Source organism: Anolis carolinensis, chromosome 2 (genome assembly GCF_035594765.1).
Source record: "Anolis carolinensis isolate JA03-04 chromosome 2, rAnoCar3.1.pri, whole genome shotgun sequence".
NCBI lineage: Eukaryota > Metazoa > Chordata > Lepidosauria > Squamata > Dactyloidae > Anolis > Anolis carolinensis.
Window position 1 is genome coordinate 82,111,095 of NC_085842.1, and position 17,755 is coordinate 82,128,849.

Sequence of the window (17,755 nt, forward strand, 5' to 3'; positions counted from 1 at the left end):
GCAGACACACACACAAGGCAAGGCAGAAAGGGAACCTTTTCTTTCCCCGAAAGGAGTTGTATTTTGAACAGGATGGGATATGCAACTCTTTCCCAAAGCGTCTCTGGCAGACACACACACAAGGCAAGGCAGAAAGGCAAGCTTTTGTTTTCCCAAAAGGAGTTGTATTTTGAACAGGATGGGATATGCAACTCTTTCCCAAAGCGTCCCTGCAGACACACACACAAGGCAAGCCACAAAGGGAACCTTTTCTTTCCCCAAAAGGAGTTGTATTTTGAACAGGATGGGATATGCAACTCTTTCCCAAAGCGTCTCTGGCAGACACACACACAAGGCAAGGCAGAAAGGCAAGCTTTTATTTTCCCGAAAGGAGTTGTATTTTGAACAGGATGGGATATGCAACTCTTTCCCAAAGCGTCTCTGGCAGACACACACACAAGGCAAGGCAGAAAGGCAAGCTTTTCTTTCCCCAAAAGGAGTTGTATTTTGAACAGGATGGGATATGCAACTCTTTCCCAAAGCGTCCCTTGCAGACACACACACACCCGTAGCCCAGGGGAAGGCAAGGCAGAAAGGCAAGCTTTTGTTTTCCCGAAAGGAGTTGTATTTTGAACAGGATGGGATATGCAACTCTTTCCCAAAGCGTCCCTGCAGACACACACACAAGGCAAGCCACAAAGGGAACCTTTTCTTTCCCCAAAAGGAGTTGTATTTTGAACAGGATGGGATATGCAACTCTTTCCCAAAGCGTCCCTTGCAGACACACACACACCCGTTGCCCAGGGGAAGGCAAGGCAGAAAGGCAAGCTTTTATTTTCCCGAAAGGAGTTGTATTTTGAACAGGATGGGATATGCAACTCTTTCCCAAAGCGTCTCTGGCAGACACACACACAAGGCAAGCCACAAAGGGAACCTTTTCTTTCCCCAAAAGGAGTTGTATTTTGAACAGGATGGGATATGTAACTCTTTCCCAAAGCGTCTCTGGCAGACACACACACAAGGCAAGGCAGAAAGGCAAGCTTTTATTTTCCCGAAAGGAGTTGTATTTTGAACAGGATTGGATATGCAACTCTTTCCCAAAGCGTCTCTGGCAGACACACACACAAGGCAAGGCAGAAAGGCAAGCTTTTCTTTCCCCAAAAGGAGTTGTATTTTGAACAGGATGGGATATGCAACTCTTTCCCAAAGCGTCCCTGCAGACACACACACAAGGCAAGGCAGAAAGGCAAGCTTTTCTTTCCCCAAAAGGAGTTGTATTTTGAACAGGATGGGATATGCAACTCTTTCCCAAAGCGTCCCTGCAGACACACACACAAGGCAAGGCAGAAAGGCAAGCTTTTCTTTCCCCAAAAGGAGTTGTATTTTGAACAGGATGGGATATGCAAATCTTTCCCAAAGCGTCTCTGGCAGACACACACACAAGGCAAGGCAGAAAGGCAAGCTTTTATTTTCCCGAAAGGAGTTGTATTTTGAACAGGATGGGATATGCAACTCTTTCCCAAAGCGTCTCTGGCAGACACACACACAAGGCAAGGCAGAAAGGCAAGCTTTTATTTTCCCGAAAGGAGTTGTATTTTGAACAGGATGGGATATGCAACTCTTTCCCAAAGCGTCTCTGGCAGACACACACACAAGGCAAGGCAGAAAGGCAAGCTTTTCTTTCCCCAAAAGGAGTTGTATTTTGAACAGGATGGGATATGCAACTCTTTCCCAAAGCGTCCCTGCAGACACACACACAAGGCAAGCCACAAAGGGAACCTTTTCTTTCCCCAAAAGGAGTTGTATTTTGAACAGGATGGGATATGCAACTCTTTCCCAAAGCGTCTCTGGCAGACACACACACAAGGCAAGGCAGAAAGGCAAGCTTTTATTTTCCCGAAAGGAGTTGTATTTTGAACAGGATGGGATATGCAACTCTTTCCCAAAGCGTCTCTGGCAGACACACACACAAGGCAAGGCAGAAAGGCAAGCTTTTCTTTCCCCAAAAGGAGTTGTATTTTGAACAGGATGGGATATGCAACTCTTTCCCAAAGCGTCCCTTGCAGACACACACACACCCGTAGCCCAGGGGAAGGCAAGGCAGAAAGGCAAGCTTTTGTTTTCCCGAAAGGAGTTGTATTTTGAACAGGATGGGATATGCAACTCTTTCCCAAAGCGTCCCTGCAGACACACACACAAGGCAAGCCACAAAGGGAACCTTTTCTTTCCCCAAAAGGAGTTGTATTTTGAACAGGATGGGATATGCAACTCTTTCCCAAAGCGTCCCTGCAGACACACACACAAGGCAAGCCACAAAGGCAAGCTTTTCTTTCCCCAAAAGGAGTTGTATTTTGAACAGGATGGGATATGCAACTCTTTTTCAAAGCGTCCCTGGCAGACACACACACAAGGAAGGCAAGGCACAAAGGCAAGCTTTTCTTTCCCCAAAAGGAGTTGTATTTTGAACAGGAAAAACACCCACAGGACAGCCCTTTGCAAGTTTGCAACAACAAAACAAATAGAAAGACCTAAGACCCACACCACCAAACTCAGCCACAGACCACCCCACCTTTTCTCCTGTCCTGGTCTTCACACAGCCATGCTGTGACGCAGCAATGTTTCCTGCCTGCCTACACCAATGAATCTACCCTTCCACCCTCTCCAAAAGTCCCAGTGCGACTGAGCCACGAGGCGTGTGCACGCTGTTTTCATTAAGCACGTCCTACCAGCCCCTCCCCCTGGTTAAACGTGCTCTCTGATTGGCTACAAGGGGCAAACAACACACTAGATTGCCCCAGTGGACTTAAAAAAGTTTGGATGATTTGACAAAGCATTTTTTAAAAACGAAAAAAAAGGCGCCATTACGGAAAACGGCCAATCGCGGTTCGAAACCGCGATATCCAGGCGTGTGGACAGCCAAGATTCAATATTGCTTCAAAAAATCCGAAAATAACGAATCAATAACGGTAAACGGGGAAAACGAATTATTTGAGCAAGCCTAGTATACAGACACTGCCTGACTTACAAACGACTCATAGTTACAAAGGGGGGGGGAGCATTGCAAGTGAGTGTAATTATCTATCCTTTGGAAGGGAAAATCACTCCTGAAAGTGTGAAAGTGTTATCATGGGGGAAAGTGTTATCATGTTTATGTGTCTATATCAGGCATGGGCAAACTTGGGCTCTCCAGGTGTTTTGGACTTCAATTTCCACAGTTCCTAACAGCCTCGGGCTCTTTCCTTTTCAGGAAATCGCATTCAAAGCACCCCCGACAGATGGCCATCCAGCCTCTGCTTAAAAGCCTCCAAAGAAGGAGCCTCCACCACAGTCCGGGGGAGAGAGTTCCACTGCCAAACAGCTCTCACAGTGAGGAAGTTCTTCCTAATGTTCAGGTGGAATCTCCTTTCCTGTAGTTTGAAGCCATTGTTCCGTCCTAGTCTGCAGGGCAGCAGAAAACAAGCTTGCTCCCTCCTTCCTATGACTTCCCCTCACATATTTCTTCCTGCTCCTTGGGTTTTTTTTTTTCGTGTCAGGAGCAACTTGACAAACTGCAAGTCGCTTCTGGTGTGAGAGAATTGGCTGTCTGCAAGGATATTGCCCAGGGGACGCCTGGATAATTGGTGTTTATCATCCTTGTGGGAGGCTTCTCTCATGTCCCCACTCGGGGAGCTGGGGCTGACAGAGAGAGCTCATCGAACCGGTAACCTTCAGGCCAGCAACCCAACCTTCAGGCCATCAGTCCTGCCGGCACAAGAGCCCCTCCTTGGGCTCCCCCCGCCCTTTCCTCGCTTCTGCCGGGCAGCCTTGGCACACGCTCGCCCCAGTTCGGCTCCTGGCAGCATCTTGGCGTCACCCGCCTCGGATTGGCTGGCCTCCGAGGCCGGGCCCCGCCCCCTCCCCTCCCATTGGCCGCTCGCTCCGGCCCAGCCCCGCTTTCCTGGAAAGTTCTTGGAAATCCATCAAAGGTATTTCCTTGAACGGGTTGGCCGGCGAGCGCAGCCTCCGCACCGAGCCCCCGCCTCCACGGTTCCTCCTGATCGCCTTTAAACGCGCGCTCGGTGTCTCGATCCCTGTCGGTTTTCCTGGACAGGCGCTCTCTTTTGACCCACTTGCAAGGGGGGGGGGGGGGCGCGTCTATTTATACTTCCCTTTTCGGCGTGGCGCGTTGGTTACTCTCGGAACCGTGATGCGAGTGCGATACAATTCCTGGAATCCGGCACTTCCTGGAATAGCTTAAAAGGCAGCAAACAAAAGATTCCTGACTCGCTCTCTCTCTCGCTCTCTCTCCCAGTGGCTTCAGCGTCGGCGTCGGCGTCGGGGCAGATCGCTCGCTCCGCAGGGGAGTCAGCCCTTCCTTCATCTCTATGGCGAGAGGGCTTCTCCAGAGCTATTTATTCCTGTTTTTTCCTTCACGGATTTTCTTTTCACACTGGCGATTTTAAAAGCCGGCGGGAAAATATATTTATATACAAATCTGGTCATTTTAAAGGTCATTTTTAATTCTTCCCGCTCTCTTTTGAACCAGGCACGTTTTTCAGCTCCTCTCTTGCCGGAGGAAGACTTTCTGGATACCTCAAGTTGTTGGCTTGTGTTTGTTTGTGTCTTGAGTTAACCTTCCCTTTTTGGGAGAGGTCTCCCAGGTGCTTTCGAGAAGGTCTCTCGATCCGGTCTTCTCTCGGAGACTTTCCCACCGATTGAGTTTGGAAACAAAGGAACGAAAAGAGAAGATCCCGCGGTTCCCTGGCGCCTGGATGCTCTTTCCTTGGTCCTGGAGGGACATGATCCTTTGTGTTCAAGGGTAAGGAAGGCAGGCGGGATCCTTTCACACCGAATGGCCCTTTGGGCAAACCCCAAAGAGCCTATTGTTGTTGTTATTATTTATTGTGGGGTTGGATTGGAGCTTTGGTGGGATAAGAACATGATGGGGAAGTTAGTATAGAACAGGTCTAGGCCAACTTGGGCCCTCCCTCCAGGGGTTTTGGGCTTCAACTCCCACCCTTCCCCACAGCCTCAGGCCCCTTCCTTTCCCCCCTCAGCCACTTAAGCGAGGAGGAGGAGGAGACGCTTAAGCGGCTGAGGGGAAAAAGGAAAGGGCCTGAGGTTGTGAGGAAGGGTGGGAGCTGCAGTCCAAAACCCCTGGAGGGAGGGCTCAAGTTTGCCCACGCCTGGTGTTTGTGAAGGGAGCGAATGTTTCCTGGGGATCTCAAACCCTTTGTGTGAGTTTTCACTCCAAGCAAAACAACAGGCGTTTTCCCCTCATCTTGGGAAACCTAGCCTGCCCCATCCAGAGGCAGCACGATCTATATTTTTTTTAAAAGAAGGGAAACGAATTTGTTTGAGCAAATTCAAATTCCTTTGCAAAGGAGAACGGGGTACCTATGGGAAGCGAATTTCAGCTATGTTGGAAAGGACTCCAGTTGCTGTGAGTTTTCCGGGCTGTATGGCCATGTTCCAGAAGCATTCTCTCCTGACCTTTCACCTGCATCTATGGCAGGCATCCTCAAAGGTTGTGAGGTCTGTTGGAAACTAGGCAAGAGGGGTTTATATATTTGTGAAAAGTCCAGAGTGGGAGAAATAACTTTTGTCTGTTTGAGGCACATGTGAATGTTGCAGTTGGACACCTTGATTAGCATTGAATAAGGTGTTAGCTGGTCCTGATTGATTCATGTCTGAAATTCATCTGTTTTCTGAATTGTGTTCTTTATTTACTGACCTGATTTTAGAGGTTTTAACAATACTGATAGCCAAGGATTCCCCCAGGCAGTAAGTAGCCAGACCTTGAAGCTGAAAGGCTATTAAATGCTAATCAACGTGACCAATTTCAGTAAGGCCTTCGACAAAGTCCCCCACGACCTTCTGGCAAACAAACTAGTAAAATGTGGGCTAGACAAAACTACGGTTAGGTGGATCTGTAATTGGCTAAGCGAACGAACCCAAAGGGTGCTCACCAATGCGTCGTCTTCATCATGGAAAGAAGTGACAAGTGGAGTGCCGCAGGGCTCCGTCCTGGGCCCGGTTCTGTTCAACATCTTTATTAACGACTTAGACAAAGGGTTAGAAGGCACGATCATCAAGTTTGCAGACGACACCAAACTGGGAGGGATAGCTAACACTCCAGAAGACAGGAGCAGAATTCAAAACGATCTTGACAGACTAGAGAGATGGGCCAAAACTAACAAAATGAAGTTCAACAGGGACAAATGCAAGATACTTCACTTCGGCAGAAAAAATGGAAATCAAAGATACAGAATGGGGGACGCCTGGCTTGACAGCAGTGTGTGCGAAAAAGACCTTGGAGTCCTCGTGGACAAAAAGTTAAACATGAGCCAACAATGTGATGCGGCTGCTAAAAACGCCAATGGGATTCTGGCCTGCATCAATAGGGGAATAGCGTCTAGATCCAGGGAAGTTATGCTCCCCCTCTATTCTGCCTTGGTCAGACCACACCTGGAATACTGTGTCCAATTTTGGGCACCACAGTTGAAGGGAGATGTTGACAAGCTGGAAAGCGTCCAGAGGAGGGCGACTAAAATAATTAAGGGTCTGGAGAACAAGCCCTATGAGGAGCGGCTTAAAGAGCTGGGCATGTTTAGCCTGCAGAAGAGAAGGCTGAGAGGAGACATGATAGCCATGTACAAATACGTGAAGGGAAGTCATAGGGAAGAGGGAGCAAGCTTGTTTTCTGCTGCCCTGCAGACTAGGACACGGAACAATGGCTTCAAACTACAGGAAAGGAGATTCCACCTGAACATCAGGAAGAACTTCCTCACGGTGAGAGCTGTTCGACAGTGGAACTCTCTCCCCGGGGCCGTGGTGGAGGCTCCTTCCTTGGAGGCTTTTAAGCAGAGGCTGGATGGCCATCTGTCGGGGGTGCTTTGAATGCGATTTCCTGCTTCTTAGCAGGGGGTTGGACTAGATGGCCCATGTGGTCTCTTCCAACTCTACTATTCTATGATTCTATGATTCAATGACAACATTCCCACCTGCCTCCAATAGACAAGAGTTCTTTCTCCCACCCTGATCATTCCACAGATATATAAACCCCATCTGACTAGTTTCCAACAGACCTCACAACCCTTGAGGATGCCTGTCATAGATGCGGGCAAAACGTCCGGAGAGAATGTTTCTGGTACATGTCCATATGGCCCGGAAAACTCACAGCAATCCAGTGATTCTGGCCATGAAAGCCTTCGTCAACACACAGGACTCTGTGAGCGGGGATATGGTGCTTTCTCATGAAGCATATTATTTATTTCAGAAGTAAGCTTATTCTAGAGTAGACGTGTATGGCACATTACCTTGCATTTTAACTCAACTGACCATAGTAATCTCTGTCAGATTCCTGCCTTGTTCTTTAAGCTTAATTTTTTTCCTCACATGCATGGCCTCTGGGCCCCATACCTTAGTTAGAATTATGTATTGTTTAGAAGCCATTTTTGTTCTGCTGCAATGTAGATTGAAAGATAGAGGTGGCTTTGTGGTATCCACTGAGCTGCTTCTTGGTGCTTGTACCTCTATAGCCCAACACTATCTTCTGAAAAAAATGGGGCGTATTTGCACAGTAAGAGTTATACTGATTTCATATAATTTTAATTGTCGTGAATCCTGAGATTTATAGAGAGGCAATGAGAATTCTGTCATCTAGTAATTCTCAAACAGTGCTTTTCCAGGAAATTCAGCTCCCAGCATGCCTACATTCGGTCATGCTGGTTGAGAATTGTAAAACCGAGACCAAAATATCTGGAGGGCGAAAGACTCGAGAACCACTCCCTTCCACAACAGTTCTTGACATATCTTGAGAAGAGAGTGTTTGAAGATTAAATCAGTTGATTTCTGCAGTGTAGACAACTTCTGAACCTCAGTTCTTTTGCTGATGCACTGTGTTTTGAAACCCCTTCTTTTGCAGTAAGTTTTTAATATTATTTGCTGTTACTAGTATTGAGCAGCCTGCCCCATGGCTATGATTCTCCTTTGCTTCCCCCTGTGATAAATTTTAGGAAATAACTGCTGTAATCCACATGCCTAGGTTAAGATCACTATCTGTTGTATCGTGCTTCTACACCTACTAAAAAATGTTCCCCAGCTTACTATGCACCTGTCTCTCTTGTACTCCTGGTTGGTGTCTTTGCTGCCTGTCACCCACACACTCTCATACCTTCTTTCTTGCTGTCTTGCCCCCTCACCTGTAACAGAGAACAGAATGCCTGTTTCCTCAAGGAGGTATTCAGAGAAAATCCTAAAAATGAAACACCGAGGCCACTGCTCTCCGAGACAAAAGGGCAGGTGGGAATGGTTTAAAAAGAGGCTAGGATAATGTGTTTTGAACCATACAAGCAATACCTGAGAAAGAATTATTGGACTTTTATAACAGCGTTTGATCTCTTCCCACTCACCCCAACAAGTTATTAAAACAAATAGTGTCTCCCTTTCAAATCTTTTGTGTTTCTCTCTTGTAAGGGGAGACCTCTGGCTCAAAGAGTGCTTTGCCAAGTACTTATTTAATCCAGAAAATAAAGTGTGTTGTAGTAACATATGCCCTCTTCTCTCTTTGGCAAGGAGAAGATTGTGACTAGTGACTGCTAGGGCCAACAGTGACTGTTTTAGTAGCTGTGATCCAGGGCTGGTTGTTGTATGCCTTCAAGTCATTCTGACTTATGGCAACCCTAAAGCAAATTTATCATGGGCTTTTCTGAAGCTGAGAGTGTGTGTCTTGTCCAAGATCACCCAGTGGCTTTCCATGGCTGAGCAGGGAATATCTGCTCATAGTCTGATGCACAAACCGCTATACCGTGCCGGCTATTGATTTTAGGAGGGGATGCGTAAACTCAGTTAATTGTCCTGTAGTCATTTCTGTCAGAGTAATTGCAGTGCAGCAGTAGTTGGATGGAGTCAGTGGAACACAGAACGAAGTGACACCAAGAAACGTTAGTAATACTATATAGGAGGGGATGCGTAAACTCAGTTAATTGTCCTGTAGTCATTTCCACAGCCAGGGAGCACAAATCTGGTTCTGTAACTTCTACATAGTGAAGCCACATATAAGTAAATGCTTTAAAGGAAAGAAACCTACCAACATAAACTTCTTGATGCCTTTAGGACTGGATTCAGCAGCTACTACATTCTTGTCCTCTTTAAGGTTTGGTTACTAACAAGAAATTATGGAACACAATTTCCATGGAACTGATGGGGAGGGGACAGTAACATTTTTATTACTTCACTTATTTATATAGAGTCATTAATATACTTGGAACCTTTTATACTTTTCTTATAGAAAATAAACCAAGTAGCTCCCCCAAGGAGCTTAAAATCTGAAATAGAGAAAGTAGAAGGTAGAGACAAGAACAGGAGAGATAAAGTATATGATGGATTAGTATTTGCAAGCATATTCACTTGATGTTCTTGGGCATGGGGATTATGGGATTAAGCCAAAGGCCAAAATATCTAAATGCGTCAATCACAACATTTCCAAGGAAATCTATCACTATCCATGAGAGCTTGGAAAAAGTTAATTCTGGAGTTCAACATATCCAGTCCATGTGGTTTCTCACCCTGATGGTCAGGGCATTCTGGGATCTGTAGTCAAAATAACCTTGTCCTGCTTTTAGTACACCGAAATAAGATATTTCTAGGACGCATCACACTACCCCAGTACTTCCAGTTCTGTCTCCTCCTCATCACAGAAAAGCTATTGAGGACAAATATGTTTGGACAGAATGCATCCTTCCTTTGGTAGGAGTGCAACAACATGAGGAAAAGATTGATCCATGCATTAGTTTTGACTGGGAATTCAAAAAAATTATTTCCCAAAGAATTTAGGAAGGAAATGCCAGCCTTTACAGGTTACTTTTAAAATAGAATAATGTGAAGTCCAATGTTTGACTTGAACTGGCAGAATTTGGAACTGGGAACTTTCTTCCTACCTTGTTTAGTCATTTACTGCTGTGCAAAGTACTGTTTATCAGGATTTGCCAGCTGGTATCACACCTACTTTGGAGAGCCAAGTGGTTACACAAGACATAATGAAGCTCAGAAGTCAAGCTAAGATAGGTTGTTTTTTGCTGAAAGGCCTCAGTTCAGAAAAACTGTGGATTTTAGCCTTGTTGAGATGCTGAGCATAGAACTTGTTCTTGATCCTGCATTGCACAAGAAGGTCTTTTCCCCATGGTTATGGAGAAGAGGTGAGGGCCAATGTGAACCTTTCTGTCTTTGTAGATTTCTAGCAATACTTGTTTGCCATGTGAGTCAGGTTTGCTGCTCTATCTCCTGCCAGTGAGTGCATTCCACATGTGGTTTTTGAATTCCCATGCATTTCCCTTCTAAGAAGATACAAAAGGTTACTGCTCAGAACTTGTTAAATTGTTATTTAAAAATAGTGATGAAATCAGAGGCTTTGTGGGTGATATTACTTCATGCATGCTTTTCCTGTGCTCATTGGAAACCTTCAGTACTAACTGGTAGTTTTCAAAGTAGACATGTTAGTCTCTTGCAGCATAAAAAGGAGGAAGGAAGTGGGGGGGGGGGGAGATGAAACGTGGCAGTACATTTAAGAACAACAGCTTTTTATTTTTATGAATATAAAGATACAGTACTGAGTTCAAATTTTAGTACTTAATTTTTATTACTAGTAAATGGGGTTAATCTAAAAGATAGCAGGATGAGATTCTACAAAGTGAGAGATAGCAGAACAAAGATGGGATGGGATATATAAAATTTTATCCCCTGGCTTCATTAGGGCATTATTGATACTACATACAATCAACCTGACTTTAAAAGACAACAACAACCACACTCATGCAGGCACTGGGACATTTGCAAATGTGTCTTTAAGATGTGTGCCTGCTCCATTCTGCATAGAATAATAGCATCATAGAGTTGGAAGAGACCTCATGGGCCATCCAGTCCAACCCTCTGCCAAGAAGCATTTTGTCAAGGAAAATGTTGAAAGTAAAGCTAGGAAATGCTCAATTTTTGGACAACAATTCCCAATCCCACATCCCTAACCAGCAAGGGCATCCAGCTAAACAATGCTGAAAGCTGTTGTATCCCAGACAGTACTAACTGGAACTGTGGTTGAAAGAATAGTAAATTAGAATTTGTAAACAAGTGGCTAATAACATCTGATGGATGTTATTGGCCACTACCAGCTGGAATTGGGTGCTGCTGCATGTAACTGGTGGGAGGAAGAACAAGGTTGGGCCTACATGTGGCAAAAACAGATCCAAATTCAAGAGGAAAAGTAATCTTGTCTCTTAACGTCAATTCTGTTCTTTCAATCCCTTGCTATTAAAGGAACGGATATTGTACCTTTGCTGTTGTTTTTCCTTCCCAATGCAACCAGCAATATCCAGCATGTCTTACTTTAGCAAATGTTTAGGTTCAGATAAGCCATTTCTTTTAAATGTGAGGGGTAGTTCACATAAATGCAGTGTAGTAGATGCTTTAAAACATACTGTGTGGCAGTTCTTTGGGAGCAGGTTTCCTAGCTTTCACCACCCACTGAGACAAGGATTACTGTGCCCTTCCCTGCGGCTCCATTAAGTTCAAAAGGGCTGTTAAAGCTTGATAGCAGTCACCTTGCTTGAAGCGAACAGAGGGCAGCCAGTCCCTGTGGTTGTGGAGGCATCATGGGGCCACTGATCTCAAACCATGCTGCCCCACTGCCACTGCAAATGATTATTTGAAACCACATTAAGTCAGAGAGGAGTGCACATTTCATTTCTGTTCCACCATGTTCCTGACATTCTGCAAAGTGCGAAAACCTCATTTACATTTCTGGGCTTACAAAGAAAGAATAAATCTATATTTGTTAGTGTCTATCTTTTCTGGGATTCTATGTCGGTATTTGCCGGTTTTCGTGAAGGCATTGAATGTTTGTCGTTGTATGTTGGAATCCACCCCGAGTCCCTTTGGGGAGATAAGGAGGAATAGAAATAAAGTTTTATTATTATTTTATTATTTATTATTATCTATTTTTGAAGGGGAATTTCTTTGTATTAAAAGGGGTGGTGGTGAATGGAATACATGAAACAGTGGTTTAGTAGTTTAAGAAACTGTGCCTGGCTTATTGTCTTAGTAGTATATGTGAGCACACAAATAATGGTAAAACTTAGTTTAATATGGAACATTTTTATTTATGTGTATTAATAGTTTTCGTGATGCCCCCCTCCTTACAGTTAAATCCATTATTCAGGTATAATGAGTGTTAGAAAATGTAAGTAAAAACAGAATGCATGTATTTCAATTCAATTGTTTAATTCCAACTAGAGTAAACCCATTGAATCAATTGTTGAATGCTGAGTGTAAATAGTGATTTGATTGGCTTACTCTAGTTCAGGCCAATATCTGCAAAGTAACAGTGAATTTTAAAATTTTATACAAATATCACTTTTAAATTTTTTAAAATATTGCTCTTTAAAGCAATGAAGGCACTGAAACCCCACTGGGTTATTATCTGAATTATTTTGTTTATATCCCACATCCTCGTCCTCCCCTAAATTGGACAACTGTTTATAATCCATTGGAAGGCAATATTAGAAGCAACAACAAAACAGCACAACCCATCACAGTCAATTCCTGACAGAATTAGAGAAAAATATTTGCTAGGAAAAGAAGAGAAGGAGAGCCATCTTGGTCTCTGTAGGGAGGGAGTTGCATAGCCTGGGAGCAGCCACCAAGAAGGTTCTCCCCTTGTTCTCAATGAGCTGTAGGCTACATTTCAGAGAAAGGAACTAGCAAAGCCATCTGAGTCTTTTTATGGGGTTGCCATCAAATTAACTTGAAGACATATACACACATCCAGAGTCCTGGAGCCAGTTGTAAATGGGTAGTGGTGTATGTAATTGGCAGGAGAAAAGGAGACAATGCTGAGTTGAACCAAATTCAGGCAACACTGACATCTGTTCTTTAGCTAGTTCTGTTCTTTTGCTAGTTCTGTTCCTTCAGTCTCTAGCTCTTTATGGAGATGGTATTGCTGATATTTTTCCATCTCAATATCCAAAGTTTAGAGTACTTTTTATGAATGTTGCAAGGATCTTGCGAGTAGACATATACTATTGGTTGTCCCCTATCCAGCAGTGGGTACTAGATGTGTGCTTAATTTCACAAACCAATGTATGCTTGCTCAAAGGAAGGTCTCACTTGCATTTATTCTCAAATAAGTATGCTTAACGACTGCAGCAGAAGTGACTTGATTTGATCTTCTTTTCCTCTTTCTCTAGATAGAACTTGCATAGGAATCTGCTTATGCAACACAGTATGTGGTAGCATAACACATTAGTGCAGTAGTGTGATGATGCAACCTGGTGTTGGGTAGGATAAAAATAACCCAAAATTCTCTTCTCTTTCAGATCCCATCCTTTGCTGGCAGAGGAGAAGATCAGGAGGCGGTCGCTTGGGGGCCTTACAGTGAATGTGTCAGAGCAGGTCATGCAGCCTCTTCCAGTTGTGCCCTTCCAAGATGAAGCTGCTCCTCCTCCCTCAGTGGCACCCACACTTGAGAGCAAGCCACTTCAGGCACGAGACCCAGAAGAAGACCTCCTCTGCATTGCTAAAACATTTTCATACCTGCGTGAATCTGGTAAGGGTCCACTACACCACCCCCATTTGCCCCAAGTTTAGAGAAATTGTCTTGAGGAAGATGCAACTCCCAGAATTGCTCCACAGGCATAGCACCACTTCTGCTGGCAGATAGGGAGGGAAGATTCTGAGATTTGTAGCCAAAGAATCCTACATCTTTCCAAGCCTCTGCCTCCAGCTCTTGAAATCAGGGTCTTCTGCATGGTGGAATATGGAAATGTGGCTGTAGAAGAGAAATTACTCCCATGCATATCTCCAAAGATGGCAAGAGAAGAGATGAATCAGAAGGGAGAACAGGCCTTACTAGCATTCTTACAAGGGTTCAATGTCAGGCAAATGATAGTCTGCGCAGGATCATATGATCTTCAGGGAAGCTCATCCAATAACTCTCACAAGACTGATGGAAATATAGAAGGAGGCCTTCTTGGTAGTGACATCCAGGCTTTGGAGCTCCCTTTCCCAAAGCACTGTTCAGATTAACTGCCTATCCTTCCATTGGCAGGTAAAGGCTTGTTTGTCTAGGCAAGCTTTGGGAATCTGGCTGTTTATAAGGAAAGGACTTTTTATAGCCTGCTTTACTGTTTTTCTTCTCAGTTTTAATGGGCGTGCTGAATTATTTTTTTTTAGCCTGCCACCTTTGCTGGAGTTAAGGTCACAAGACCCCTGCAAAAGTGGAAAACCCATAATTTATTTTAAAAGCCCGTACTTTTTCACCTGAGAAAATACCTTTCTAGGAATCTCTAGATTCTCCCATGGGACTGTGGTCAGTTTCCACTATACGTCCTACTAGAGAACCTACAAGTTCCTATATTAATCAAATCAGCAGAAGTCAAACCCACTTTTGTTGAAGGCTGACTAGATACTTTAATTATAGCATTTTGTGCATTTTTACATATACTGTACTTGTTTTTATCTTATCAGCTTATATTTTTGTAAGTCACTTCAAGCCTCAGTGTTGAGGGAAACAAATGATGATGATGGTGATGATGATAGGGATTAAGTTTGAAATAGTGGGAGATGGATTCAAATTCTTGCCATGAATCTTCCTCACAGGATTCTCGGTTTGATTACTTCACAGGATTGTTGTGGTAATAAAGGAGATGTGAGATGTCAGTCTGAATTCACTGATAGTAGGAAATATCAAGACATTTCCTTCCCCATCTCTGCCATTGCCTCCGCTTTGTGACAAGTTTGTATGTTTTCCTTGTGATTCTTAACCTCTCCTTACTCTTGAACTTTCTTTCAGGCTGGTACTGGGGCTCTATCACAGCCAGTGAAGCTAAGCAGCAGCTCCAAAAGACACCTGAGGGCACTTTCTTGGTACGGGACAGCACCCACCCCAGCTACCTATTCACCCTTTCAGTCAAGACCAACAGAGGCCCCACCAATGTGCGCATAGAATATGCTGACAGCAAGTTCCGGTTAGACTCCAATTGCCTCTCCAAGCCTCGGATTCTGGCCTTCCCAGACGTGGTTAGCCTTATCCAGCATTACGTTCTTTCCTGCACTGTGGAGAGCAAGAGTGAGGCCCCTTACCCGGCTCCTCTGCCTCCCTTACAGAAGGAGATGGTGGCCTCAGCGGTACATTTGAAACTCATCCGGCCACTTGGTCGCAAGGACGGTGCTCCCAGCTTGCAGCACCTCTGCCGGCTTCAGATCAACAGATCTACTGAAGAAACAGAACAGTTGCCTCTGCCAAAGAGAATGAAAGATTATTTGAAACTATACCCTTTCCGGCTTTGAGGACACTGCTCATTTTAGTTTTGCCTCAGATGGACAACAAAAATATTTTTATAATAAATAAAAAAACTCAAATACAGAGGGGACAGTGGTGTGGTTTTGAGCCACTATGGTGCCATGTTATTCTGTGAGCACAGCAAATAAGTGGCTACTAGAAGAGATCATATCTTATGTTCACTCCTGTTACTCTCCTTCCCCCCTCAGCTATCCTATTCCATTCCCATACCATGGGGAACACTGCTTTTTCCAGTGAAATGTGTGTGTGGTACAAAATTCCAGTGCCCAAACCTCAGGGCTTCTCTGTTTCTTTCTGATTATGGCTGGGAGGAAGCTCTCCCAGCTTATGCTCACTACTTGAATTTCAAAATCACCATCACACCAGGAATGTTCAGGCATTGTTACTGTTGTTTATTTATACCCATGGTATACTCCCCCCAACTGCTTCTTATTTAGATTGTTTTTACTTCATTCTCCTTTTCCAAACTACATTATTAGAAAAGGACTCAGACTGAAGCCTTAAGTTGTGTATGTATGTATATGGGGGAAGCTGAATGTGAACTTCAGTTAAGATGCCTGGTTGGAAGCCTGCTCCATCATCTGCAATGCTGTATTGTAGTATTCCCCAGCGGGGGCCCTCTAGACAATTTAGACTTCACTTCTCATTATTGAACTGGTTGATGAGTATCTGGTTGGAGAAGTTTGGATAGGGATCCTATCCCTACCATGAAATTGCTCACCTGAGTGAATGTGGACTTAAATCAAAATGGATCTTTTCTCTCCATTTCCCTTTTGAAGAGAAGGCTCCCAGTATTAACCTGTTGCATGACATCCCACTGATTGGCTCTCAAACCAACAACAGGAAATGGTTCCTGAGTTCCTGTCGCACAAAACTTAAGGGTATGTTTTGGTGGGATGATCACACACGGACTATTGGTTATAAAGGTGATTCCTACTATATTGCAGCTGCAACACATCTTTGTTTATTTTCCTTTGCTGAGGGAAGTAGCAAAACCCAGGCACCTCCCCACTCACCATTATTTCACTAGTGTCAGCCAATCAGTTGAATGTTATGCCATTGTTACATCAGTCTGTTAGTTCCATGGTGATTCACCATGGAGAACAGGATCAGAACAGGATCCTATTGTATCCAGTCCTATTTTGCTTGTGGAGCTTTGAATCGTGGCCTAAATCCAGTATTGGTGTTTGATTTTTATACTGGATTTTTTAGGGGAATTACTTCCTTAAAATCCTTTCTTGCTTTCATAAAATTGACCTATGGACACTTACTAACTTTGATGCTGCATCTTTTATAAAGGGCCAAGAAAGCAAGAAAGAATTGTCCATCTTGTTTGTACACAATATCCAACCAGTCCTTGTTTAACTTGTATTTATTAGGGTTGAGGTGAATGCACCAGGGTTGACTGTTTAAGAGTAAGATAACCCCTTGGTGTTAATTTGCTTTCCACTCCTTCCTCAGACTCATTCAGGGTGATTGGTATGGGGGAGGTGTAGCACCTCTCATTTAAGCTCACCTTCTGAACCAGAAGGGCAGTTCAATGTATTGGGAAGCTTTTCAAGAGAAGAGGTGAGGTAGCAAACTAGATGCCGTTGGCTCCCATCTCTAGTGACCCCATGATTGTGCTTTTGGTGACTCCATTCATTTGTCCACCATCCCCAATGGACATTGGCTACCATGCATTCTCTTAAGATGGAAGGTTCATACAGTCTAAGAATTCGGTTGTCTTCCATTAAATGTCTTAATTTCCTAGGACAGTCAATGGATATACCTGCTTTTATAGGCCTATGGCTGAGTTTGAGAAAGATGCCTCTACTATGATAGAGGGTGAAAAGCAAGGATTAAGACCAGACTTCCTCAGTGGCCATGCTGGCAGCAATAATCTAACACATGTGGAAGACATCAGGTTGGGGAAGTAGAAATCCCAGGGCAACCTGAAGGAAATGTTAGGAGCAAGGTGCTCCTATCAGCAATCTAACATGACCTGCTGTATTTAGTCATTGTCCTTTTCTTTTCATGTCCCCCCCACCCCAATCCCAGCATTTGTTATTTCTGTTTTTCTTTTGGTTACTTTCATAATTGCTGGAGGATGTGTGCGTGTGTGGTATCTGGTTTGTTGAACAATGAGTTCTCGCCACTTATGTACTATGGCAGGTGCTAGAGCAAGAGCAAATGAATGAGAAAAGAAAATATATCGAAACAAAACAAAATACAATAAATCTTATTTTTAAATATAAACATGTGGTAAAGTTTTCTTTCCCAAATGCAGAAGAAGCCTTTCACAATGCTGAACTTTTAGGTATTGGAATTCTAGCAAGTTTGTCTGCTGAACTTCCTGGACCTAACCACTTCATTGACCTCCTTACCTCAACATTACCATCGTATTTCAATGGACTGGAAAGTAGTAAAAGCCACAAGAAAAAGTATTCAACAACATGTTTAATG

The 17,755-nt window shown here is 44.0% G+C and overlaps 1 protein-coding gene across 3 annotated transcripts; it reads left to right on the plus strand.

Moving 5' to 3' along the window:
• Positions 1-3,987: 3,987 nt before the first annotated feature.
• cish (cytokine inducible SH2 containing protein) lies at positions 3,988-17,548 on the plus strand. 3 transcript variants are annotated; one of them, XM_003217562.4, is made up of 3 exons: positions 3,988-4,777; positions 13,326-13,555; positions 14,801-17,548. In XM_003217562.4, exons 1-3 carry the CDS (start codon positions 4,731-4,733, stop codon positions 15,295-15,297), a joined length of 774 nt encoding a protein of 257 aa, XP_003217610.1. In that variant the 5' UTR covers positions 3,988-4,730; the 3' UTR covers positions 15,298-17,548. The 3 variants fall into 3 exon arrangements, 2 of the variants coding, with proteins under 2 accessions (XP_003217610.1, XP_062826153.1); XM_062970083.1 differs by lacking the exon at positions 3,988-4,777 and adding an exon at positions 6,662-10,157; XR_010002664.1 differs by lacking the exons at positions 3,988-4,777; positions 14,801-17,548 and adding an exon at positions 4,785-10,157 and having other exon boundaries at positions 13,326-13,412.
• The last annotated feature ends 207 nt before the right edge of the window (positions 17,549-17,755 follow it).

Excerpts from the sequence above, each read along its gene's own strand:
- cish (XM_003217562.4), top strand. The coding sequence starts at position 4,731 with ATGCTCTTTCCTTGGTCCTGGAGGGACATGATCCTTTGTGTTCAAGG. Across the intron at positions 4,778-13,325 it reads ATGATCCTTTGTGTTCAAGG|ATCCCATCCTTTGCTGGCAG; the intron begins GTAAGGAAGGCA and ends CTTCTCTTTCAG. Across the intron at positions 13,556-14,800 it reads TTCATACCTGCGTGAATCTG|GCTGGTACTGGGGCTCTATC; the intron begins GTAAGGGTCCAC and ends ACTTTCTTTCAG.